The following is a 27,788-nucleotide window of genomic DNA, read 5'->3' on the forward strand; positions in this document are numbered from 1 at the left end:
ACCTTTATCAAAGAGCAGATTGACGAGCTGTCGATAATCATTAATTTAATCGCGCGCGCCGCGTTACACCGGAGGTTAACTAAGGGCACCACAGCAGAGTACAGGCACAGAATATTATCGACGTAGCATGGGTAAGACTTTCATCCAGCGGTAGATCGACAAAGGCTTGTTATTAACCAAAACCGGATTGAGACCGCATGGATTCATTTGGCGGCGGCGGCGACGAATGCCGATTGATAATCACCACAAAGCGAAAGCGATGAGGATTGCGACCGCGCCTTCGCACGTTAATGGCAATCCACCAGAAATCATCTCGGGACAGAGAAAACGGAGCTTCTCACACGAACTAATCAACACACAAAAGCACAGCCACGGGGGACCCGGGGGCGTGCATGGGTCAGGGAAGAAGGGTGTTATGGAAAGAACAACACCGCATCCGCTGATACAGATTTTGACATTTTCATCTGAGCCCCGCTTGGTTTGCCTCCCACACATGCGCACACGCGATTGGCCACTTCGTGCTCGCCGCACATCTCGCCCCATTGTTTATGCACCGCGATGGAATCGCAGTCGGGGTGCTCCACACATCTCGTCGGTGGAGCCTTCTGGGAAGACGTCGGTGGATGGGAGCGTTGGTTGCCTGCCGAAGTCGTGCCCCGGCCATTGCCTTTGCCGTCGAGGCGAGCGGCCGCTTTTAACGCGCCCGGCTCGCCCTCGTTGTGGTGGCCACCGGCCGTTGCAGGCGACTGTGCTCTGTGACATTTCCAGCCGTGCGGATTCTTCACAAACGGCTTTGCTGCATTGATTAAAAATAATTGCCAGCACTCTCCTCGCCTCCCCCCGTCTCCAGTATCCATGGGCGCTCACTGGTTCGTAGCTGTTGGTGCATGGTGCTGGCCACCCACCCGCCTTCGTGTGCCGTTGCGCTCTTCATAGGTGTGCTACTCGCTCACCGCACTTGCCCCAACGGTCTGTTGAGGCTATACTGGGGAGAGGAGGGGGATCTTTGTCTCGTGTTGGGGAGCGGTAGTGTAGTGGTGAGCGCTCACTACTGTAATGTTGATGATTTGTTCTAGATTTGAAGCTTTCGTGACTGCAAGGATTCATACTCATAGGTTTTTTCGGTAAAGTCACGTAGGTTACAAAAATAATAATAAAATGAAATAATAATAAATGAAAATAACTCAATTAAATCACGACGTTTCGGAGGCAACACAAGTCTCCGTCTTCAGGTGGGACCGTCACAGCTAATGATTTGGGTTCGTTTCCGAGTCATATATGTAGCACGGTGTAGAATAATTCACTCACCCCAGAGATGCAATGTATTGTTGCGACTAAGCGTCCTAATTAAATTCAAGAATGTTATTATTTTACATTACAGTGTACAGTAGTGTCTCTTGGCTGCAGGTGTGCCATTAACCCAATAAACACACGGTGCATATGAAAACATCGATTCTTGCACACGCACTTTGACGCGTGTATCTTGAGCTTACAACTCAATAGTTACCAAGAATCAATTAATCATTCCCACCCTGGTACCCACTGATGCATAAGCTACCTTGGTGTGGAAGCGTGTGTGTGTATGTACGTGTGGATCAGTGGTAGTTTGGACGTAGTGCTACTAACCCGGAGACATTAATTAAATTCCCAGCCACAGCTCACACGGTTGACATCGGTTCGATCCTTGCCGTGTAAAACATTAAGCCGCACGCCGACTCTAAACCCATGGTGTGAACTTACTTCCCCCCCCCAACACATAAATTACGCCCACTCGCATGGAAAACCCATGTAGAGCCGATGAGCCGCTTCAATCAAAAGTAATCGACTAAAATTTATAATCGACGACTTTTTTTGGGTGGTCAATATTAACCAAGGCCGTTTAATAAAAAATGGCCACACTCCCAGCGCCACGTGACTGATGATGTCGATGACATCATCAAGCCCCCCCCCACCCACCCATTGTCTCCCATGCAGCGGCGCACGTGGTAAGAGGTGAGACTTTTGTCCAAATATTTTCGTGTTGTCTTATCGGTCGAGTCATCGATGTCTTAAAATCGAGTAGCCCCGCTCTAAAATGCAAGCATACGTTACGAATACAACATTTGGTATTGCCCTCCTGCCCGGTGCTTTATTTTCCACGCACTGCCTTCACGCATCCTGTGTCTCTGCCCATGCGTGCGTGTAACTGGTGCCGCCCTTCCCAGGTGACGTTCTTCACGCTGCTGTCCGGCGTGTGCGTCATGCTCAACCTGGCGGGCTCCATCCTGTCGTGCCAGAATGCGCAGCTCGTCAACTCGCTCACGCACTGCCAGCTGGTGGGTGCACACAGCGAGCGGCTGAGGGCATCGGTTCTCAAAACGTGTTTTAGCCAGCGGACCACTCAGCCGATGCAAACATTTCCACGGGCCCCACACAGCCCCCTCACCCCACCCCACTCCTGGTGACAATACGAATTCACTTCTCTCTAAATACCAGAACTACTAACACTGATTCATACTCTTTGGTTTTGTTCGGTATAGTCACGTAGGTAAAAAATATAATGAAAAAACATTTAAATTAAATCGTTACAGTAATTTTGCAAATTTAGTTGTTTTTTCATTAAATTTTTTACCTACGTGACTTTACCGAAAAAACCAAAGAGTACTAACAATGATTCATAGAATGTATGTTTGTATGTATGTATGTTGAACTTCTTTCACACCGTAAGTAGCCAATCGAAGGTTGAACGCGGCAATGATGGGGTTTTTTTTGGAGGGCGTGGGGGTGGCGTTTAGATCTTGAGGTTAGGATAGTTTAATCAGCGTAGTTTTACCTCAATTAATGTTGAGGACCGTCGCAGACCACCCGGTGGTACCGGGGGAACCGCGCTCCGAGAACCCACCGGGCTAGGGGTCACCGCGAAATCCGGTCGATACTCAGTGGTCGAAAGGTAAATGTAGAGGTCCCGTGCAATGAAAGCTATTTGTCCTGCAAGCCCACGTTCACCGCCGCTCCCGTCGCTGTGGAAACGTCGTCCTATAGGAATAGGAACAGCCCCGGCAAGGCGCGCGCCGCTGTAAGGCTGTTTGGTCGTTCTGAGCAGTGCTGGCGTGCCTTACCGTTGTACATCGGCACACTTCCACCGTTGCCAATGCTGCTGCTGCTGCGCACGGTGTGTCGAACGATATACGATTCCGTGGTAAATGAGAACGGCCGTTTTACAAACATACGTGCGGCGTAATCATCGTTGCTCGTTAGTTTTTATCTCGCACATTTTACTTCCGAAGGAATGACAAAATCTGTAAGTAAAGTTGTACGTAAACAGATGTCACCTAAATTTCGATTTAAAGCTTTCGTGACTGCAGGGATTCATATTCTTGGTTATTTCGGTAAAGTCACGTAGAAGGGAAATAATAAAATAATATAAATATAAAACAATTGTTTTATATTTTATATTTATACTTTACCGAAAGAACCAAGAATATAAGATGTCACCTATTGAAGTGGTTGTATTGAGGAAACGTTTGCTTATATGATGTCTTCATTTTTCGCAAGTTCACACTCGGCGCGTGCATTGTAGAGGCGTTTAAACATCGTGGCATTGCAATGATTAGGAGGCTAGCGGCGGGCTAGAGGCTTGTGGCGGCGCACGGAGCTGGTGTTGGGACATGCTTCAACCCAGAATGCACGTGGATAAGCCGTCCTTGAGCAGCAGGGGTTTAACTTGTCAGCGGAGGGAAATGCTGCTGCTGCTGCTGCCGCTGCCACTGCTGCTGCCATCACGCACCCAGGGCTTTCGCGGCACAACACGGAGCACCTGGCTTGAGCGGTGCTCGGGAAAGACCAGCTGCGCCCTGTTTGTATTTCGAGAATCCCAAATGAGAGGTTGATCCGACGGAGGTAATCCCGGCTGAAAATGAATGCTCTGGGCTGCGTGCATATTTACCCGGCAGGAATGGAGCGCGTGGCGCAGGAGGGGTGGGGGGGGGGAGCTCTCCCCCGCAGGCTGTGGATGAGTCTCAGGACGAGCTCGAATGAGAAACGCGATAGTAAACAGTCATCTATCGAGCGCTAATGAGTGATGCGGCGCTGCCGAAAGAGAAGGGGCTGCTGTTGCTCGCCGTGACGCACATCAATACAGTCGTACGACGGTGGGGATGTGTGAAGAAAATAGACGCGATTGCATCATCTCAAAGCATTTTTTGCTGTAAAATGTAATTGTAATGCGCCTCCACGCACTGCGTATTTTCTCTTAGTATCTCGTATTTCATGTCCATCCGAAACACCACCCATTGCCGTAATTAGTAATTGTTTTGTAATTAATTGTATTCATGTTTCTAACAATTAATATATCTGGTCTCCTCAAACAGCATGATATCAGGGTTTTCTCTATACGTGTGTGTAGAGTGCATCACTGACGCACGCGTGCGTGAGTGATATCAGTGCCTCGATGCTTTTTATGGCAACACGCTTTATTATCGGAGTGCTTTCATTGCTACGTGTGTTTTGTAAGCGCCACTGCTGCAGTGGACATGGGGGCGCGTTCACCCACACGCCCAAATATCACTGCTCGTTCGAATCTAAATGATGAGAAAACCCATAAAATTGATGTGTGCAGACCAGACACAAATGGATTTAACAGCACACGCAGAAGGTGTGCGGCTCACAAACAGCAGCAGAGAAGGGCTCAAAGCACGGTCCATGCACATGTGGCGGTCACATGACCTACAGGCAAGGCAAGATGGGAGTTGTGCCTTCCTGCTGTTGGTGAGCACACGTCCGTGGGTTGTTTATGGGGAGCGGTAGTGTAGCGGTTAGTGCGCTGCGTGATGCACCCAGCGGCCTGAGTTCGATTCCCGCTGACGATCAACACCAGTGACGATTATCTTAACCGGACCTGGGCCTCCCCTAGGTCGACTCAGCCTCAAATGAGTACCTAGTGTGTAAACATCGCCACGAGGGAGACAAAGGCGACTGGACATGGAGCTGGCCACCCACCCCCTCGTGTGCCGTTGCCGGCCTACCTTAACAGCACTTGCCCCAACAGTCTGATCGGGCTACACGGGGGAATCTTTGCCTTTGTCGCCGTGGGCTGTTAAATCGGTCTTCGCTAGTTCAGCACCGCAGTAATAACGTGTTCGTCCGTCCGTCCGTACGCAGGTAAAGCCGGGAGATGACGGCGTGTGCGTCTGCTGCGAGCGGCAGCAGACCGGCGGCTGCACCAACCTGGGCGAGACGGTGCGCCTCAATCCCCTGCAGGACTGCAGCACCATCCGCCTGGCTCTCAAGGTGCGGGCGAGGAGGCTCGAGCCACCGCTCGCGTCGACGCAGAGGGTCGCGAGCCTGCAAGGCCTCATGCGACCCGCTGCTTCGTGTGTAGAGATTTCTCCGGAGCAATTGTTGCCGCCGGCTCACTGCCCGGCAGCCGTTCCGGCTCGTGTCTCTGTGGTTCCCCGGCGATTGTGAGATGCAATTTGCGTGAACGACTGCCTATGAAATTGATCGTTAGATTTTTGTTTTGTTCTTCCGCCTGTGCCTTCGCCAGGATCTCCTGTTCAGCGTGTGCGCCCTCACCATCCTGGCCACCATCGTGTGTGCGCTGGCGACCGCCATGCGCTGCGTGCAGATCATCACCGCCGACGTCATACACATGGTGCGTTGCTCCCAGCACGCCCCCTCGCCCGCCTACGTCCCGTTGCAGCGAGTAGCACTGCCGGGCTAATGAGGAAACCTGTCGATGAAGTGATTCATCCTTAAAAAATACTTGTAAATTTACAATACGTGGACTAAATCGTGCAAGCAAGACTCGATTATTGGCATACATTGTTGTATTGAGGATGCTGCTGTGGTGTGAAGGGTTAGCTCACTGGACTTACAATCTTGAGGTTGCTGGTTCGATGTGATTACTCGGCACGGCAGTTGAAACTAAGTGTAAGTTTCTTAAATGCCCCCCCACCCTCGGCCTTCGTCCACCCGGCAGTATAAATGAGTACACCACAGTTAGCCGATCTGCAAGTTGCGTGTGGTGGGGTGAAGTGTGAGTCCTCCCACCCCTTCTAAGACGTTCTGACCGGTGTGGAAGGCTAGGCCAAATAGACTCGAGATGGCCTTCTTAGAGCATCCCTCTTGCTAGAGGCCTTTACTCATTATAGAGTACATGCATTCAATGAAGAATTTATTATTCGTGCGTGTTGCATCTAATCGTTTTGTGTGACCACTGCAGGCCGCTAGGTTTTACCCTTGGATCGAATCGTGACCTCCAATTGTTACAATTTGTTTCATCACGGACGCTTAAATGCGTATTCATAATAATCCTGCACCATGTCACTTAGGAGCAATAATAATTAAGATACCGCTGTGACAATCTCTCAAAGATAATTTTGCATTGAGTGAAAATCCATTTGACGCCTTTCATTAATGAGGCATTTGTCAGTGTGATTATTAAAGAAATATGTTGGGTCTATCGCTCTCCTCAGTTTGTACCACAGCGGTCTTCACACGTCCAGCATGACTGCTTGAACACCCACAACTCGTTGGTGCACCAGACGGTGGACTTTGAGGAGTTTGTGCCGCCCATCCCTCCTCCGCCTTACTACCCTCCCGAGTACACCTACACGCCCGTGATGGACGCGAATCGGTGAGATGACCTCCGCGTTTTCGGGGCGCGCCGCGCTGACGGGATGTTATCTCCCTCGCCTCGTATACAGGAGGTCGTGTGTTCGATCCTGACCCTGACGCCTGGATATTTGGAGTTTGCATGTTTTCCTCGTGGTCGCGTGGATTTTACTTCGGGTTCTCCGGTTTTTCTCTCCACATTTAAAAACGTGCATTTAGAGTATTTGGCTGCTACAGATTCCGAGATGATAAGTCACTTCGTTCAGCTGTCATTTGTGGGCACTTGTGAAAAAGAGCTAGAAAGCTCAGTGGGCCTTACCTGGTTAAATCTAATTAGTATAGTTCGATATGACTAGAGCATTGCGAGGATGACCGGATACTCGGAGCATAGCAGTAATGCATGCGCCTGCTGGTTATTTCAGTGTTCCTGTGTCTTCGCAATGTTACTTTTTACAAAACATGAAAATAACGTGTTTATGTTTTATACTCTTTTTTCGGTAAAGTCACGTAGGTGACGTTGGTGACTTTACCGAAAAAACCTAAGAGTATGAATCCTTGCAGTCATGAAAGCTTTAAATCTAGAATGTTTATGTTTTCTTACACATGGCACAAAGACAGATTTTCTTGGCTCCTCCTAATCTAGTTTACAAGTAATGCAATGGGTATACTTGAATATGTTTTGAGGCTTTGCAGAATGAGCATTGTGGGATGCTGTCGGCATGAATGACGGTATATAAAATGAAAGTATTCTAATTTTTTTATATTATTAACTGTACGAATGGGTTTCTGGTGCACAATGTGTTTAGACATTGCAGTGGAACTTGCTGTCTGAATGATTAGTTTGTGTGTCTCGGAGTGAATGGCATTCGGTGAAGCCGGCATGCCCGTGCATGCCTGGCAGATGCAGAGACGTTTCCTTTTTTGCTGCCTTCACAATGCCCGCGTTGTCATCAGACGAGGGCGATTTGAAATAAGATCCACTGAAATTAACGCGTGACATCCCGTCAACTCTGACTCATCAAGATGAATAGCTGAACATCTTAGGAGAGGATCTCGTGGGTTGTTTTTTTGTTCAATATATGCGTCCACTTATTTATTTATTCAAGAACATTACACTGAGTCTCGAGACTGTTTTCCAAGAGGGTGGGATGTTTGGCCACTTCTTTCGCGAAGAAATGTGTGCATGCGAGGAAGAAACACGACACAATAACCCGAATGAAACCCACACAGATACTTGGAACACTCAAGGTCTGTACTGTAGAGCTCAGCAACCAACGTTCTCGACTGCTATCTAATGACCACCTCGCCAGCCCTGTAGATCGGTGTCTCGCACATGCGACGATGTTTTCGCAACCCACCGACCGCCCTCTCTCAACGTACGTGAAAGTTACAAGTATCTCCGTGGGTTTCATTATTGCAGCAGCTGCATTCGTTGGGTTAACTCTCGATTCTTCGTGGGTGGATGAGCCGTGCTTGCGTGGAAGTCAACCAGTGGATGTGGTCCCGAGGCTAGACTCGACCGTGGAATTTCCACCACCGGCTCAGGACCGTGAACAGGAGCTGAGCACTTGCGCCTCAGTGCTCATTTTAGACAGAAACCACCGACCTTCTTTCAAAATTGTAATTGCTGCTTGCGGGGGCGGTCGATGTGCCTTTTTAAAAGCTGGTGTTTATCTTTTGGCAGAACGTCGCGGCTGCACCTGATCCACTGTCCCTATGACATCTGCGTGCCACGGGTCGGGTGCGAGGCTGTGTATCCCGGGGAGCTGCCGCCCCCATACGAGGCCGTCGTTGCCCAGACCCGTACCACCCAGGTACGCCTTCGTCGGCCCCAAGGCCACACAGCCCGTGTGCGTGTGCGTGTGGATTTACAGCGGCAGCAGCAGCGGTGGGGACTCTACAAACCTCGCCCACGTATTCATCTCTCACGTGGCCTTCGGCTTAACTTCATACGGCCCCACGAAACGGCCCGTGAATGATATCTTATCTGTCGCTGTGAGCATCTTAGTCTTGTCTTATCGAGATTTATATAGCACCTTTACCAAGGCGCTGTACAGCAATTGTGCAATTTGTGCATGGGATGATCATGATTTTCAAAGAAGAATTGGGCTATTGTCAGTGATGGTGTAGTTTTGATGCGGTATAGGCCTGCTCGTAGCTGGGTTGTGACAGAAAGCCGGGGAAGAGGGGTGTGGGGCGAGAAGCAAGGCATTGCATTGGGAAGCCAAAGGGGATCGGCGAGGACCAGGAGCCTGGAGGGCGAAGGGGGCCCCTGACCTCACTTCACACGACTCCGTGTCTTCCGTTCATACGGCTGGCCCGCTTTATACGCCCTACGAAACCTCAGTTGTAAATTTCATGAGATCTGCTGCCACGAAGCCTTCCGACTACGAAACAGCCCGCGAAAGGTATTCATCCAATGCCGAAAGCATCTCAGCCGCATTAATTGAGTCCTACTGCGTTTTTAATTTTGGCACGTTCAGCCACTTCTGTCACTGCAAAGGCCTCTTTTTTTTACTTGGTTGCCACGCGCGGTTTTTTTGGTGTTATTATTGGATAACGCTAGGTGTGTGTTATTAATGTCACCCGCCAAAGGTATTGAAAAGTCCCATTCACCCAAAGTAAGGGCATTCCCCCCTCTCCTGATTTAGAGTGATGGCAAAGGCGTGGGAAGGAGCAGTGAGGCATGATTCATGCCTTGCGTTGCTTTGTACCTGCCAGAGTGGTGGACTTTAACACAGAAAGGAAGTGTCAGTTTTTTGCAGAAGATGCTTGGAATTTCATAGCAGGATAGGGTAAGCAACTTGGAAGGATCATGTCACCGTAACTCGGAGGAATGGAGGAGGTTGTAATGGGTGGGTCGCATGTGGAGACAGGTGAAAAAGACAGAAATTGGAGCGGGCACCCAGAGGTCAGTGACCCAGGGATAGTAAGAGAGGACCATTGTATAAGTGGAACTTCGGGGTCAAGGTGTCAACTGCTCAATAGTTGTGGGATCTATCAGAAGACGCAACGGAGAGAGGGTTCGCGGTGTCGAGCGACAATGGCTGCAATGACCTCTCGACCCTGACCCCTAACTCAAAGGTGTTTGACCCCCATCAATGGCAATAAAATTCCGTTAGCACATTCACGATGTGAAACAAGAGTGTTGTACGCATTCTTTGTTTCCCCCATGTGCATAATGAGTGACGATCATAAACTATTTGTCAGGTTATGTCAGTGGATTGTGTTTTTTTATCGTTTTGTTTGTCACCAAGAGACAGAGACATACATTCTTTATTTAAACGAGGCGTGGGTGAGAGTCTCTTTCAATGGAGGCCTTTTGTATGTGAGTGGCAGAGGTGGAACGGTGCCTAGATTCATCGTGTAATACCGGTTCATAAGCTCCTGACCCACGCAATGGATTGCGCACGTTAGTTATTTATATTTTCCGTTTCGTACGTATTTTGTACCTAATGGGTTCATTTCAACTCTGCAGCCAGTAAAGGCAGTTACCCACTCACTGCTCTCTTAAAAATAATCAATTCTTGAATTGAATTATGGACCTGACTCACAACAATTCATAGAGTCGCCATTATGGGTATGGGGAGATATGAATCAATCTACCACACGTGTTATATGTGTTTAGGCACTCCAGTGAAAAGGTCCTTATTTTTGTAGTTTGTGTGTATACATATAAAGAACAGGAGTACATGGATTGCAGAACATATAAAAAATACAACTAAACTATTTAATAGTTCTTTTACTAGGTAAGGGCCACTGAGCTATGTAGCTCTTTTGCAGAAGTGACCTGGCCACAAATGGTATCTCAACGAAGTGGCTTATCATCACGTGGACATTTTATAGCAGCCAAATACGATACTCTAAGCGCATGTTTCTAAATGTGGAGGGAAAAACTGGAGGACTCGGAGAAAATCCTTGTGACCACGGCGGGAACATGCAAACTCCAATTTTCCAGCAGGCGTCAGGGTTGGGATCAGATCTACGACCTCCTGTATACCAGACGAGGTATTTAACATCTCACCACTCCTGTGCCCCAAGAAGGATTGGGCAGGAAATGTCACTAAAAGAGATCATGGCCAGCAGTCGAGACTAACGACGGAGAAGCAGCCGAAGGTGGGAAACAGCCCGAGAGGACGCCTGTTGCAGAAATGAAGCGATTACTTTATTGTGCGTTCAGGAGTTGTACGCATCGTTGCATCGCGAGACCGCCGTGAGAGATGATGACAACTGGTGAAGGCCTTCGGCCAGGAGTGGATAGATGATGATGTAGCTGTTATTATTTCCATATAGATGCAGTGCAGTGCTTCATAATTTAGTGCAGCAGCAGTAGCAGCATTAGTATTCTTTTTAAACATTTAATTTCTCATTCAGCTTTTGTAATTGAATAATGGCATCGCTTGATTAGCCTATTGAATTCTCTCATCAAGCCTACATGGCAGTGTGACTCCTCACTTGAGATTGCCATCAAAGTGTCAAGTGAATTTATTCTCTCAATGTGCGACCAGGTAGTTAATAACAGGGTAGTCGAGTGCCTTAGCTCCTTGGAAAGTGGCGGTCTTCGCCACTATCTCTCCGCTGTGCTGTTCGGGTTGTACTACGGCGTGCTGTTCGGCGCCACCTACGAGCGCTGGGGGCTTCTTCAGCAGCCGAATCGAGCAGCTCCCAGGGAGGAAGTCACCTTCCTGCTGCTCAACCCCAGACACCGAAGAAGGAGCTGAAGAAGTTCCCAGCGTGCGGAGTGAAACGTCGTATCATCGTGCCGAAACAACACGCGGCACAAAACCGAAAACGCTCCGGCGAGCTGCACGGCATTAACCGCGAAAGCCTTAAGCACTGCACGCATCATCGATGTGCTGCATCATTAAGGCCTTGTCTGATGTAGCCATAGTGAGTGTTTTTTTTCTTCTCTGACATCCTTGGGGGGCGGGGGTGGCTCGCAAAACGACCTGCGTTGCATCCTGCCGTAATCACCTTGCTGCCTCCAGGGGGTGTGGGGGGTGGAGAGGGTGGAAGTGGAAGTGGGGGGGGGGGCGGGAGCTGTGCAATCGCATCACACAGGTTCTCCCCCCCCCCCCCCCCTGCTCGGAAGGTGACAGGTCGTTTTCTCACCCTTGAGCAGCCGGATGTGATCCATCAAGCGGCCGTTCTCACGCAAGGCCTGGAGCCGGGCACGGGGGAGCCGGGCACCCAGGCGCGCAGATTCTCAAGCGACGGTGAGACACCATAATTGGTCTCCGGAGTGCAAAGCTTGGAGCTTGAAAACTTTTAACCTCCTTCGTTTGGAGCGGCATTAAATTGGAGCGCGGCTTTTTAATTAACTGGATGTTTTTCTAAATTGTCGCTCGGGCGTTAATTGTGCGCAGAAAAGTTTATTTGCTGCAAGATGTACGTGCCGCGTGTCTCGGTAACAAGGGTGTGTCGTTTACGCGTTGACGAAGAAAAATTTATAAACCAAGTACGTTTCCTGGAAGGCAATTTGCCAGTCGTAATAGTACCACTTCGGGATAAAATGAGGCGCGCCGATTGATTAAATTCACTCTCTATGCCAATGTACGCACAGCCCAAATTGGCGGGCTTGTGCGTACCTTGGCGTGCTGGCACAATGTGGCCTTGCATAAATGTCGTGCTGGAATCCTTCCCATAAATACAATCCCTTCGGTCTGTTTGATGGAATTGGTTAACAAAAATATAGCTGGGAGTGGCAGCACGCGATTACCCAAATTGAAAAACGATCGAAAAATTCACGGCGCTTGACTTGAGTCAGTGAGTAGCTGCACATGTCGACAAACGACATTGAATTTGACCTCAAGTTTTATTTTGGCCCGGCGCAGGAAACGTGGTTGGCAACGTTGTGGAGAGGCGGCTCTCGGAAGACTCGAGCGCGCTCAGCGGCCGAGCCCTCGTTCTCTCGCGGGACGTCCCGATGTACGGTGCGCTGCACGGCACGGCGCCGGATACCATCGCGTCCAGCCTCGAGGACACCGGCGGCGGGGGTGGGGGTGGCGGCGGGGGCGGCGGCGGCGGCAGTGGAGGCCCCTCTGAGCCGGCACGGCAGAGGCCTCATGGGCGCGGCCGACCTCAGAGCCAGGAGAGCGGCCTGGCCCTGGCTCGCCACGCCACTGGCAGGCACTTTGGATCCCGGCGTAGCCAGGCCCGCAGGGCGGCCATCAGTCACCACGTGGAGGTGATCTCCATCTCGCAGCCGGTGCAGGAAGGGAAACGCGCCGGCAAAACGGACGCGGTGGACGACGCTCAGAACTGGAGGCCCACCAAACGCCACAGCGGGCTCATAGGGCAGAGCGTGAGCGTCGGGACCGCCGGGCAAACCCGGGACGTCGAGGGCGGCGGTGACGTGCGTCAGATTGCCATCGCGGCTCAGACTCACAGCGTCGAGGGCGACGTTCAAGCGCTACAAACCCCCAACGGAACGTCGCACGGTGAGGGCGAGAGGCGTGCTGCATCCAGTGAAACCAATGTCGCCGGCACGGAGCACGAGATACGGGACGTTACATTTGTGGAGGAAGTGGTGGACGGTACCGACACGAGACAACCGCAGTGCTGTGTTGCGGAAGAGCAAACCCTGAACGCCACGGCCGACGAGCACGACGACGACGTGGATTTTCCCGGACAGAACTTTCGCCTCGGGGGCCCGTGCCCCGCGCAGGGGAGGCAGGCCCTCGCCGTGGACACTGGCGTCGCGGAGCGAGCCGCGCGCGTCGAGGGTGGCGGGAGCCCGTGCCGCGATGCTTCGGTGTCAGTGGAAGTGCACGCGAGAGGGAGACACGGAGGAGGTGGAGGATGCGCCGTCGCCGCCGGCGTCCCGCCGTCTCTGCCCACCGTCCCGCGACCGAGCTCACCGGACAGCAGCCCCCCGAGCGGCAGTGGCGGCGGTGGCGGTGCGGACGCGCCGAAGGGCGCGGCGGCGCCGGCGCAGCGCAGCAAGCGGGCCACGGCGCGCGGCGAGCGCGGTCACGCCAAGCGGCGGAGACGGAGCGGCGGTAGAGCGCAGCCGACGTCCAGGAACGCCGAGTCCCAGCCCGACTCCGGTGAGAGATTCCTTTTCCTGCGCCAGTGTCCAGTGTTGCTCAGCTTGGCTCAGTTCGAGCAATGTGTTGACACTTATCTGTCATACCTTCAATTGTGCTGTTTGGTGCTGGCCGCTTGGCGTTTCGGGCCTGTGATTAGAAATTTTAAATTTGTTTAGAGCTGAGAAGGTAAGTGAATGGGTGTGGAAAATGATTTGAAAAGTGTGATTTTAGGCAGTTACACAATCTTGGCATGGTGGTGCATGTGTAGTGACTAACTTGGAGACGTAACTTCTTGGTGGCAATTCTTTAATTAAACACCGAGCACACTGCTACACACTCTCTGCTGTTACACAACGCTGTCTCTCGCTTAAACACACATCTATACTGGTTGCTCGCCGTCCGACACTGACGGCGCTGAACTAAGAGAGCCAGCTGCTGCTAGCAGCGCAGTTACCAAGTGGACGGCGACAGCAGCGACGACGACGGCGAGGGGATCCCACTCCCAACGACAGCCCCGATTCCCCGCTCGGGGTCCCCTTTTATCCTGTCAGCGTGGCCGTGTCGGAGTGGGGCCACGCCCCCCTTCTGGAACCTACGAGCGGAGCTCTCGACTCGTCCCCTCCGTAACCTTTACCCTAGATCCCTCTCGGGTCCGTCACGTGACCTGCTGTCAGTCAGGGCTTCTTCACTCTGCAGATCCCCTTCCCTGCCAGCAGCAAGCGCTATGCTACGTAGTGACCAATTCTATGTCGCTACACATGCATGCTTTCCGAGGCAATAATTGGTCGCTCTTGTAAGTTTGTGATATTCCCAAATCCGATGGGCTGGAAGGAGGCAAGGAAGATGGCAGGACAGCAAATGGGTTTATGAACCCATCTGTGAGGACCTCTCAGCATTATCCCGTCGTACGTGTGAATGTTGCTCCAGACACTCTTGTTTCCTCCCACATTCAATCAGTCCTTAAAAAGTAATTTTCCAAATATCCCAATGATGGACCCTTCTGGAAGAGTCTTGAGGATTTACTTTGATCTCAAAGGGGAAAACCCAACAGTGTGTTGCATGTGCCATGCTTTTCTGATTCCTTTGGAAGCAGTGGAGAGAATGGAAAGTGGCCTTGTGGTTAGGGTTTCTCTGTCGTGTTGAATGATGGTACACTGTTATTCACTTGAAAAGTGCTGCACTATAATATTGGAAACTGAGAGTCCGGGAGCAGTATTTTTTGTTTATTTTAAAATATTCCATGTGGCAGGCAGCGTGTGTTTGCCATGCTGCGATCTGATGGAACAAGTCACAGAGCCTAGATTAACTGAAACATTTGTTTCCCAAATTACGAACTTACAGGGCCGTGTCAAAACGTATGAAACACATGCCTATACAATGTTGGGCACGCTTCAAACTGAAAGCACGGCCAAAAAATAAACACTTTGGCATGCACATTAGTTACTGTCAGCTCCTGAAAATTAGCAAATGGATACATGTGCTCGTAAACATTAGAATGTGTGCGAACGAAGTGGCTAAAGTAATCTTCAGTGTGGTTAAATAACCCTTATAACCGACACAGCCTGGATAGGCCCTCATTTACTAATGAATTGACAACGGGCTGCAGTAAATATATAGGGGGTGGAGTGGTGGCGCATTGGTTAATGTCCTGCATTGTGAACCCAGCAATCCAAGGTCAATTCCCAGCCATGGAGAAGATCAGCAGTGGAAACTGATGTCTGGATCATTCCCAGGGCCTTCCCCGCTTCACTAATTACCACTCTACGGCGTGAAGTGTGGTGAGAAATTCCCTGTGTCAAACTGTCTGCGCATGTTACTGAGATAAATAAACTAAACAATTTTTTATATTTTACCAGGTAAGGCCCAGTCTGATATTAGCTTTTTTCAGAAGCGACCTGGCCACAAATGATAGCTCAACGAAGTGGCTGATCATTTGGAAATTTATAGCAGCCAAATACTCTAAACGCATGTTTCTAAATGTGGAGAGAAAACCCGGAGAGCCTCGAGAAAAATCCACATGACCACAGGGAGAACTCCAGATATACAGACGTCAGGGTCGGGATCGAACCCACGACTTCCTGTATACCAGGCGAGGGAGTTAACATTTCACCTCATGATGTTCTCAATGTCCTAAAATGCTGAAAGTTCTCATGCAAATATTGTTCGCTCTATGCTTCCAATTGAGAACATTTTTGGGCCAGTTTGGTTTTCTTACCTTTGCATTTTTAAACCCAGATCAACGGAAATGTCAGATATTAAATACTAAAAACGTTGATATTCGATCCTACTCCAGCCAACAAATTGGGGGGAAATATTTAAAAACATTATTTTTGTAATCTCGGCATAGATTCTGGAGGTTTTGGACGAATTTCGAATCGAACATTTTTTTTGTTAAGGGCCGTGACTCGAGAACCAGAAGAAAAAGGGGATGGAAGTGTAGTGAATCCCGATTGCAGTTACTCTACGAGTAAGACACGCAAATGAATGTCACTTTCATATGGAGAGCCTTTGTGGGGTAGGTCGAACGAGTGGGCGTGAAGGCAAACTACAAATTACTAACACAGCCTTTGCCTGTTGGTTAATTTTGGGACCTGCTTAAGTGAGCCCAACAGGTGCCCGACAGCTTTATGCCCTATAGACACGGGCTGCATTTAACCGCTGCACCGACTGATTGATTGATAGGGCTTAATGACCGTTAACGGAATGCGGCTGCAAGGTTAACAATGTGTGGACTATGCTCTGCGAGTTTCACGCCCGTGTAAGTTGAACCCTTTAAAATGTACTCGTTATCCCGCGAGTGATAGCCAACGACCACGTGTCGTAAACACACGAGAGAGCGCGTGCCCGCGTCTAACGCGTGTTGAATATTTACAAATCGCTGGCGAGTGGCCATATGCTGTCCACTGTGTACACGTGGCGGTGTAACGTGCGGACGAAGAGGAGGCACACCCTGTACTGCGCGCGGATACAAACAGTTGTGACTTTATTAATTGCTCAGGGTTGTGAGCAGCAAGTGTTCAGGAAGCTAGGATTAAGTGTACCGCTGTGTGCGTGCTTTCTGTCGTCGATTCATGAACGTTTCACGGTAAATTTGCATTAACGCGGCAACGCGGAAACAATATGTAGAATTTGCCTGCATATTTTCAACGATAAAAGAGATATGATTTAATGCAAAGTGTTTATAATATTTTATTATCGTCAGCCTCCCATGATCCAGCAATGCAACAATCTAACCAGCACATGTACAAGATTTGATTTGTATAGCTCCATCTCCCCGGAGGACGAACACTCAGACATGTTCCATCCCTTGGCCACCGTTCTGTTATTATTCTTTGACCTTCGACCATCATCCATTCTTGTGGCGTCTGCTGCACATGCCCACTTACTTTTCTCAACAGTTTTGAAATGTTATCTTCAACGAGGCATATGTTGTCATTTAATTCCACGGATGCATCTCCCCATGCTTCTTTACGCACGTTCGGTATTTAGTTTTTTTTTATTTGCATATTTGAATTTAACAATATCGGATAATTTTGAAATATTTCACGCAAGCAGGATCTAGTACCAACGTTTGGGCTGTTATTTTGTTACACAGAACGTGCACATTCTTCCTTTTAATTCATGGCCATTGATCAAGCTGTTCGGTCGTGGGGGATGTTTGACCATATTTCACCATCATTTTCAGTGTGGGTTCATAGAGAAGTGGGGGGGGGGTGGTGCCCGTACAGATTTACATATTACTCCCCACTGAGTTATCTGCATCTGGGAATCGAACTCGGGTCACAAGATTCAAAGTGCAGTGAGCGAGCTACTGCTCCACCCATACAGTGCATACAAAGACACGGCATACTCTTTCTCCCTGCAGGAATAAACAGAAAAGCAACCGATTGTTTAATTCACAGCGAGTTTTCAATCCTGCAATCCGTAACTTACATTTGCTTTCATATAATCTCTCGATATTTGATCTGCGGTGCATACCTCGATGCAAATGTAATCCGTAAGCGGAATTCAAAGGTTTAGATGTGCATTCACCATTGGCCCTTTCCTCCTAACGCATAAAATTAAACCGCGTATTGGTTCATTGAAGTGGGCACGTAGAAAGAAAAAAAAACCCTGCAGTCATTTCAGACGTCTGTGAAAAGCTCCATTCTTGACTGTAAGTCGCGTATTGAATTCCAAGGGGGGATCAGGTGGCCGAATATCATAACAGTGGCACGGAGGACTGGACGAGCTCGTTTTCCCCTCCTCTCCGCCGTGGCAGTCAGTGGCAAGGCTAATGGCTCGCGAGAACCAGATACTTTTAAGCGTGATTAATGAGGCCCCAGAAGACATCAATCAGACGTCGTATCCCCCCCTCCTCCTCCTCCGCCACGACCCGCCCTCTAAAGAGATGGGAGATGGCGCAGGGCAGTGGGTGATTAACCGAGAGATGATTGAATTGTGCTGGCCTTTGTCGTTCGCAACATGAACACGAGTTGGCCGTTTTGGCTTTTTATTACGATTCAGATGAGTTATGTGTCATTAGCGATTTAAAAACAAGTTGAAGACGTAGGGCCTCTTTTAAAAAAGAGAAAATGTGGAAATGTGTGTGTGTGTGTCTTCTTTCTTTCCGAGATTCCAATTCAACATCTAGAATGGACGTGTGCGTTACAAATGCACGGAATGAGTGTCGGCTTCAAGAGTATAGTTATTGTTATTATTATTTGTGAAAAGGCACGCACGTTGAAAATGAATTTGCAAGAGTGAAAACCGTTTGAATGACCTTTGCCACTGAAATGTATCTTCAAGTAGACATCAGAGTTCATATCCCTGGGGTAAGAAAAGAAAATACTTCCATGAATCGGTTACTTCTTTCCTGAAGAATTGCCATGCGCTTGGCTCCCCCACCCAACCAATGCCATTGTGCGTAATTGTTGACTTTCCAATATGAGCTAATGCACATACTTTCCGCTCCATTTATGCCCTTTAGAGTCGGGTTTAAATGTGCCCATCTCTGGGCAGGTTGCATAGCCATTTATCAAGCGGTCTGGGTGGTGAGCCTGCAGGAGGATCATTAGCTCCAAGTCTGGGCCACCCTGCCAGATGCTGTCGTTGTGGTTGGTTGGGTGAGCAGCTTAATTGGAGAAAGCCTAATGCACAAACGGAGATTTGGCACTGAAACAAGAACCGCATTTTGCTTATTTACTCTCGATGTTGTGCTTGAATAGCAATAGCAAACACATGTGTGTGCTTTTTTTAAGTTCCTCTGGGAAGATGTGTTCATTTAATTGTGGATTTTGGTTGATTGCTTAGGATTATGTTAGCTTAATTCCTCTAAAGAATACAACAAGTTTTGACAGTTTACTTTGTGAAAGCCCTTTTTTCAGAGTAAAAAAAATGGATTATATATTTTAAATGACCCTTGTTCCTTGTCAGTGTTGTTTGCTCAAAGTAGAGAGGCGGGTTTCCGCAAATGTGGAAGCTACAAAGTAAGAGTTGTGTTCGGTCTATACAATGCGTCCTTTGTGCTCCTTTGTTATGTGCATTGTTACCTTCTTCTCCTTGAGCGTACCACACAAATCTACACACACACACGTACAATCTACGTCACTGTTTGCACATTATTTTAATCAAATGACGGCAGTATAGCTCACCGATGTGTTTTCTGGGTTGTACTGCATGCTCTTTGGCATGATGTCAGGGCCTAATTTCCCATTGAATATTTTCTGGGCCCAAATGGCCTGAGGTTGGAGAGTGGTGGAGGGTCATAAATTAGGGGGTGCGCCAGATAATGTTGTGGAAATATACTCTGAACAAATATTTTCTGGAGTTTAGCTCCGCACAGCTCCAGCTGAAATTACGTCCGCTGCTACGATGTCTGATGTTTCGCTCCGCATGCTTCTTGTGCGAAACGTCGGACATCCTGCCGAACAACACTCTCTACAACCCTTTTGAAGCACGTCGACGAGCCGCACACCGCAGCCTCAGCAGCGTTTCACGCGGCGTTCTCGTTTTCCAGACAGAGGTGGCCAGTTGAGCTCCGACTCGCTATCCCCTAACGTGGACGGAGAAGAGAGACTCTGCTGCGACGCGCTTGACGACATCCGCCCGTCCGAGCCGGGAGTCCGGAACGCCGGCACGGGCTCTGCACAGTCCTCTCGAACGAGTCCAACGCTGGAGGCTCCCAGGGAGCGGCCTCGCTCGCTCGTGGACCTGAAAACCTACCAGGACACCAAGATCCTCGTGTCTCGCTTCCTCGAGAGCTCCAGCGGTGACCTGCCGCCCGACGTACGTCACGTGGTCAACGACATCAAGTCTGTGATCGCGTCGGACGAGAGGCACATGGAGGAGGCGATCCTCAGCGCCAGCGTCCTCGATCAGGTAGGAACCTCGGAAACGACGTGGTACGAAGTGGAGAGCAATGCAGTGGACGTTACCCGCTGTGTTCGATGTCGCTTCGGCATGGAACACGTCGGAGAGGACATTGTAGAGCTCCAGACCGACCGGAGGGCAGCTTGCCGCCATGACACCGAGTCAGCGTGAAGGAGAATTGGTCACACATTCCTGGCGCGTTGCGATGCTAAGACGGATGTATTTCATTCAGAGTTTTTATTCTCAAATGAGTACTGGGTGGTGCTCATCTCTGCTGGTGGTCCTGAGCCAGCGGTGGGAATTCCATGTGAATGCCAGGCTTCAATCTCCTCCTAATAACAACCAATGTTGATGCCCCCCAAAAACAAAAACGGTCCTAATTTTCTTGACCCCAGAGAGCTGATGGGTTGAGACAATACCCCAGAGGGATTTGAAGATCTGTGTACGTTGGTCTTAATTCTATAGTTCTGATTGTCTGGAAAAAAATCAAACGGGAGCAGTCGGTGAACATTTAATAGATTTGCTTCTCACGTGTTGAATGTCAAAGTAGGACATCTTTTTTTGCTGACGAGATCAAAGCATTAGCTTCATATATAGCATCCGTAATCTTTAACATTCATAAAAATACCTTAGGTTATTGACAATTGCAAAAAAATCCACACCTCAAATATAATTTAATGATTGCAGATCAGGCCTGCTTATTTTCAACTCTTCTAATTGATTGCACTGATAAATGCACTGCACTTTTTTTTCTGTCTCTTTTGGGTTTAATTCTGATTACGTGCACTGTCTCTTTTGATTACATTTTGGAGCGGTTGCATTTTTTCAGTTCAATGTGAACGGCCAAAGGAGGTTTCAAAGAAATGCTACCAACCATGATTGCTTTTAACCGGTGCTCTAGGCACAAGTTAAATTCCAATCATTTGCAATTTTTCTCCGTGAAAAGAAATCAGAAAAAAATGCCTCTTTATAATGTGCACATTTTAATAACCGGCGACTGTGAAACCCTACAGTGTCGTCATACATTTCTTAATTTGATTTTAAATCGATTTCATTGTTTACTTGAGCCATGCTTATAAAAACAAGACTCTCGTGGACATGCATAAAGTGGCAGAGAGCCAATGGAATAAACAGCCTGGGCCCTGGAATGGAATCGTTATCTATTGAATATACTGTGTGCATTAAAATCCCCAACGTGATAGGGGTGTATTTTCTTTCTGCAGTTTGCCGTAGACCAAAGCAGTAATTTACTTATAACAAAAAGTGCACTTACAGGATTGAACGAATGAAAGTGATCTTAAGACATGTAAAAAAGTGAATAAATAGAAGGTAGGACGAGTGGGTGTATTTCGAATCACCTATCAGCCGTTAAGAATCCACGGCTCAATGAAGGCCTACATCAGCCGTCGCCATATCTCATGGGTCCTGCGATATTGACGCTCCACCCCGCACCTCCAAACAATCCGATTCCTTCGCTCCGACTCAACAGTACAGGGACTCCTCTACTTATGAACGAGTTAGGTTCCAGAGATCTGTTTGTAAGTCGATTTGTTCATAAGTCCAACTTTACTTCCGTCGATTCCAAACATGTTGTACGGCGTGTACACCAAACACGGGGAATGTTTTTAAAAGTTGTATAATCTCCTGGAGATGTAGATGCCACTGGTTCTTCATGTTCTGCAGATGTAGATGCCACCATTGCCATCTATTGTGAGGCGGTTGTTAACTTACGACTCTCTATCCGAACAGGCAACTGGACATACGGACAGGGTTGTTCGTATCTCTGAAAGTTCGTAAGTCGAATGTTCGTAAGTAGAGGAGTCCCTGTAGATGGAATCTCGGGTGAGGTCACTCCCTTGGGCTGTCAACCCTCTTCTCTAGTCTCAGACGCCGGCCATCATCGCTTCGAGTGACGTGTCCTGCCCAAGCTCATCCACTCTTCTTTAGAAACTGCTCTTTGTGTTTAATTTGTTGTCCTTCCCCCGCACCTCCGATTAGCACACGGTTGGCTACGTACGGTGCGAAAGAAGTTCAAAGCACATACATACTGAATGGCAGAGTACTACGCACCAGTCTGGAGTTGGTTATCACACACTAAGTTCGTCGATGTGCAGCTACACCCGACGATGCACATCATCATCAATATACATATGTAACGACTCCGGACTCGAGCTGTAGAGGTTTCTTTTATTGCACGTGATGTAGCTTAGGACCACGTCGTCATGAGATAGTGCCGACGTGGAGATCGTATGACCGAGCAGACAGCGACGACGTGAAGACAGCGACGACGGCCCGAGTCCCTCTCGACAGCCCCGAACATGCCTTCTTGCCCTGCTTTTATCCTCGTGGATTCTCCGGGGGAATTTTCCCAGCCGTCTATTTTGGACACTCTGGGGAATTCCCCAACCAAGATCCTCCACACTTGCTGGCGCCTTGTCTTTGCATCCAGCCTCGCTGACTCCCTGTCGAGACTTGCTGACACAGTCTTTACACATACATGACAGTCGATGTGATGCTTGCAAATTGGGTACGTTCTGAAATCCATGTGACCCTTTCCCTGTCTCTGTTTATGTTGTGACAAAATAGTAAATGTTTGCTGCAGCAATGTGTATAACATTGCAATGTGTCTAACACACGCGTGCTATCACTGGGGGTGTAACAATTTTAATCGCCCCATCCCAAGGTGATTTTTTTTTTGCGACGTGCGCTGTTCAAGCCAACCTACCATTTCTTACCAAAAAAACCTCGACGCATTGATTAACATCGCCGTCCAAAAAGGAGAAAATAAATTGGGCAGCGCTTCAGGCAATAGCTTTTCTTCACAGCAGAGAGCCAGAGAGGCCAGACTAATAGTTGGAGACTACACTATACACCATGGAGCCCTATGCTATGCACTACGGAGCCTTAAGAATGTTTCCAGATGAACAATGTAAAATTGTTATTTTTTAGGGCAGTGCCATTGACGTATGTGTGGAGTTTGTGTTATTTGTGCTTGCGCACCACTGCCAAATGCAGTATCACACCAAAAAAAAAAAACCTTTCTGAAGAGCGTGGCGTTATATTTATACGTGGCATTATCATGTTTCTCTGCGTGTTTTCCCCCCTCCGCCAATTGTGAATGAATGAGGTGATGGCCCAGACGCAGTCGGTGCGCACGAGCCCCCTCTCCCCACGGCGGGACGGTCGGGCTGGCGCCACGTCTCCCCGGAGCTGCGGGGACCTCAGCGAGCCGGGCCTGGAGGGCCGGCGGCAGCGGTCAGACGAGCAGAGCCGGCCACACAGCCACGTGGGCGTCCTTCGGGAAACCGTCCTGTAGCCGCCCCTCGCCTGCCTTGCCCTCCTCCTCCCCCTCCTTAGCCCTCCCCCCACCTCGCCTGCCCTCCAATCATCTCTCGTCTCCTCGCCTCTCCTGCCCTTCCCTGCTCTCACATCCCCTCGCGTCCCATCTCATTCCACCCCCTGGCCTCGCCTCCAATCCCCTCGCCTGCCCTTCTCTCCCTTGCCCAAACCCTGCTCTGTCCTTCCCTTCGCATCCCATCCCACCTCTTCCCCTCGCCCCTCAGCCCCTCCGCTCCCAGCCCCTCGCCCGTGCCCGTTGCCTTGCCATGTCACAGCTACCTTCTCGAGAAGCGACCGGTGGCTTTGTCGTCTTGCCATGACTTTTGCAGTGCCGTGCACTGTTGTTGTTGTTTGTGGTAAATATTGGAGATGTTTATACGGAAGGTGCTGCCCCGTTGTTGATTGTCTTTGAAAGCATCGACTTGCGGGTGCATTCGCTGCTGCTCTCCTACAGTCGACGTGCCAGCAGCTGATCGCAGTCCGAAAAGACCAGTACACATCATGTAATAGGAAGCTAATACATGTGTTTGATTTGTTGATGTTTACTTTTTTAGGTGCACGCTAAAAAGTAAACATCGTGGCTGTGCTCTGAAAAGAACTTTTTCTTTTGTTGCTATTTGAATTTGATGAAATATAGTTCTTTCGGTAAAGAACCAAAGAGTATGGATTCCTGCAGTCACGAAAGCTTCAAATCAATATAGCCTATGATATGCGCTAGATTCTCTGATGAGTGTAACACAAAAGATTTGTATAACATTGGCACAAATCGGTCCCTGAGAAAGGACGCACGGACAGAGCACGTCACCCAACTAATGCAGCCCCATCATCCCAATAATAGATGCACGCACACGTACATGCACGCACACGTACACGCTTGATGAATGGCAACAGGTTACTGTGCCTGCAGGGGAGGGATGCCTCAGAAACACTTAAATCATTATCGATTGAGCAGTACAATTGTTGATGTTAACAACGGAGTTTTTTTTTTTTACAAGTGGAACTCACGTTTCAACCGAGTCCCGTCTTGCACACCTGTTGGAACCAAGGTGCTTCTCACGATGCCTACGTAACGCACACGGTCCCCGCTTGGTCACGTAATGTTGTCGTCTTGGCATTTCATGCTTCTGAAGCTTGACGTGTTTAAGTCTTCGGCTCGTAGCAGTCTGGATGCTGCCGTGGTATAATGGTTAGCGCACGACCCAGAGGGGGTCGCCCGTTCGATTCCATCTGCCAGCTCGGTAGTTGAAACTCGCGCTAAAAACGGCATAATTATATGAAGTGTCACCCACTGCTCTGTTTTTGTCTTTTCCGAGACCTCCAATGATAATTAGGAATAGGACTAATGCAAATAATTCCCCATCTGGTTGATATAATATTAATTTGGGGTGTAATAGGTTGCAGGACATGCAATGGAATGCGATGCCATGATAAAGTGCCCCCCCCCCCCCATCTATTGCTGGGAGCACTTCTGTTGTTTCTGCAGTATTTTATATCGTTGAACGCGTGTTTGTGAGGCATTGACAAGGAAGTGCTGCAGATACTGTGGTGTGAGAGTGAAATGTTACATATTTTTCAATTTTGCCTACTGACACCACATCAAGCGCCTGGATAATTTTTTTTGTTTGCATTCAATGAGATTCATTTACGCTCGGAATGTCCCCCGATTTGCCGATAATCTGGGAGGACAGAGCCTTGATACGAAATGTCAGACGATCTGAAAAACTCGACGTCACGTCCACACTCTTGCCGCCTAAAAGCAATGCCACGTGGCATGGTGTGAGACGTCCCTATCGTTAGCGGGAATACTTGGTATGTAATAAGTAAATTATTCGAACATTTGGAAAAGATCTGAAATTATTCTTCAATTAAAATAAAATGTGAAACTCATCGCTCATATACAGGACATAAACATTAGAGTTTGCTCTTGCTACCTAATTGGTTAAAGCAAGTAAGGTGACCAATTATTTACATGTCACAATATTACCAAGATAAATTCAATTTAACGTCCTATCCTCCTAACAGCAGATTATGTGCATACGTTGTATATTTATTACGCATCCAAATATTTCTCAGCATTCGGTGTCATCTAAACAGCCAATGTGTGGGTCATACTTCTCCAAGCAAGCGTTAGCTTCAAACTGTGCCTCGTATTTCCCCGTGAGATTATTCTAAATCTGTGTTTGTGCCCGTTTTGCGCAATCGTGGTGAAATATTGTCTGCGGGCTATAAATGCCGCTGCAAATCCCCAATCTCGGTAACATAAATTATTATTAGATAATATTATTATCTAATAATTTACTGCCATTGCCTTCCCAATGCAGCCGCGATTCGTACAACAGCAGTGCGTGCACGCGTTCACTTTATTAATCTGCAAAAAACAAACCCGTTGCTTCCACGCAGTAAAACACTTTGTTCATCGCTTCATTTAAACGGCAGCAGAGTCTTTTTTTGCAGTCGCTGCAGCAAAAAAAAAACAGGTGGAAAATGCTCTGCGTTATCATTCACCGTACCGTAATAATGAGAGCCTTGCCCAACCCAGGTGTTAAACTGAAACATCACTTCATCATCACGAATATCCTGCCTTTTCGCCTGCAGAACTACATTATTTGGCCTTTAGGAAGGGTGCATTAACATATTAATGGCATCTTGTTCATCGGTAAGACTCCATTTCAATTCCATGGTTTCGGAAGGCATATTGTCCTTGGTGTAATCGTGAGTCAGCTCGGTGGGGTGGGGGGCAGTTTGTTATGTTGGCTCACTTCCAATGATGGGACGAGAGTGTGCATGTGCACACAGCCCCATCGCTGAGCTCCTCCGGCTGCATTGACTGGGTCATGTAACCCGCATGCCCAGCCACAGAATGCTAAAATAAGCTTCTGTTTGTCTGAATGGAGAGGGATAAACGGACGTGGCACGGGCTAGAGAAGAGATGAACTGATACGGTACAGAAGAATGTGGATCTGATTGGACTTGCCGATGGCTGGTACCAGCCATGTCAAGATCAGCCTCTGTGGAGGAGGCTCGTGAAGGACGCTGCTCCTGGGCAGTCGGAGGCAGTCGCCCTCCAGCAACAACAACGGGGGGCGGAGGAGCGGCGCTCACAACAGCGAGGTGGCAGAGGTGGTGCATCCGCCAGTCATCTCAAAGTCAGTCAACCCACGGCACCTGGGTCTTGTCCCGTGACCTCCTGCCAGCAGCGAGCCTTGGACACTTCACGTGGCCTCTTGGTGCACCTAGCCTGGCCCACGCGCCGTGGTGACGCCACCGCCGCTTCAGTGGCCAACGGCGGTTGTTGTTGCCGTCCTTGTGCTTGGCTTGCGAAGTGTGAGTCACGTCCTCGGTGGAAGGGGGGCGGAGTGCGGCCGGCGCGTACTGAAGGCAAAGGACAATGAGAACAACAGAACAAATGGCAAAGGAAGCGACGGAGAACAACGACAGCAACACACTTGTTGTTTACGCAAAGAGCTTTGCACTACAAGGCCGTCTGAAATATGTTTTTTTGGTCACCGCATTTGACCATCCGTCTAATTTATTGTGTCGGTGGGTTCTACAAAAGTAACGGCGTGTATCGCATAATGTTGTCTCTTGGCTACGCCTTCTTCATGTGACTTTGTTTCGCTCTCAGACTGAACTATTGTACACAGACACACACACACGTTTAACATACTCCCGTTGTGCGGTTGTATATTGATGTACATATGTTTTTTTTGAGAAGTGTCAAGTATGCTGATGTTTAGAAGGTCCTTGCCCCGCAAGGGAGTGAGTGTGCCATTGGACATGCTGGTTATTACCTCTGAGGACCAAATTGTGCCGATAATTGATCCGTCTCGCCTGCAGGAAAAAAAACAACAACAACAAAGACGTGTTTACACCAACTGCAGCTTCTGTTTATTGTGTATAATTAGAATAAGTGTTGCAAAAAACATGGACACTTTGTACATATGCTGTGTTTATTGTTGTTACATGTTGTCGAGTGTAAATACAATTTGACAGCTGCTGGAAATGTTGGTTTTTGTAACAATCATGCTGCTTAAACAGTGACTTCTTTGTCTCGGTCTCTCTGTTTTGTTTATACACGAAGAGCCATTATTTTTGTTATTAAGATTATTATTAAACAAGTTGAAAATGACAAACTTGCAACATTGTTTCACACAATTTGGATAACACTATTGTTAAAAAAAGCGGATAACACTATTGTTAAAAAAAAAGCGGACCAGAACTTAATTGAAACAATACCAACAACATATTCTTGGTTCTTTCGGTAAAGTCACGTAGAAGAGAAATAATAAAATAATAAAAATATAAAACAATAAAATTCTCACGACGTTTCGACTGCAACACAAGCAATCATCATCAGGTGTGAAATCCACAGCAAGAATTGTTTTTATTGTTTTATATATATTTTTTCCCTTCTACGTGACTTTACCGAAAGAACCAAGAATATAAATCCCTGCAGTCACGAAAGCTTTAAAT

General features: G+C 48.5%; 1 protein-coding gene across 2 annotated transcripts in view; it reads left to right on the forward strand.

The window, feature by feature from the left end:
- Positions 1 to 27,454, forward strand: part of LOC144955772 (uncharacterized) — a 72,101-nt gene extending 44,647 nt beyond the window's left edge. Inside the window, exons 3-11 of one of the 2 annotated variants that reach the window (XM_078885911.1) lie at positions 2,205 to 2,315; positions 5,140 to 5,268; positions 5,525 to 5,632; positions 6,456 to 6,616; positions 8,279 to 8,408; positions 11,717 to 11,810; positions 12,429 to 13,643; positions 19,624 to 19,985; positions 23,104 to 27,454. In XM_078885911.1, coding sequence (XP_078742037.1) covers positions 2,205 to 2,315; positions 5,140 to 5,268; positions 5,525 to 5,632; positions 6,456 to 6,616; positions 8,279 to 8,408; positions 11,717 to 11,810; positions 12,429 to 13,643; positions 19,624 to 19,985; positions 23,104 to 23,292 — 2,499 coding nt within the window. In that variant the 3' untranslated portion in view covers positions 23,293 to 27,454. The remainder of the gene's footprint in view (positions 1 to 2,204; positions 2,316 to 5,139; positions 5,269 to 5,524; positions 5,633 to 6,455; positions 6,617 to 8,278; positions 8,409 to 11,716; positions 11,811 to 12,428; positions 13,644 to 19,623; positions 19,986 to 23,103) is intronic. The other variant, XM_078885912.1, reaches the window with a different exon arrangement.
- Positions 27,455 to 27,788: the final 334 nt, after the last annotated feature.

The sequence above is a fragment of the Lampetra fluviatilis genome, chromosome 3, assembly GCF_964198595.1.
Source record: "Lampetra fluviatilis chromosome 3, kcLamFluv1.1, whole genome shotgun sequence".
In the NCBI taxonomy this organism is placed as follows: domain Eukaryota; kingdom Metazoa; phylum Chordata; class Hyperoartia; order Petromyzontiformes; family Petromyzontidae; genus Lampetra; species Lampetra fluviatilis.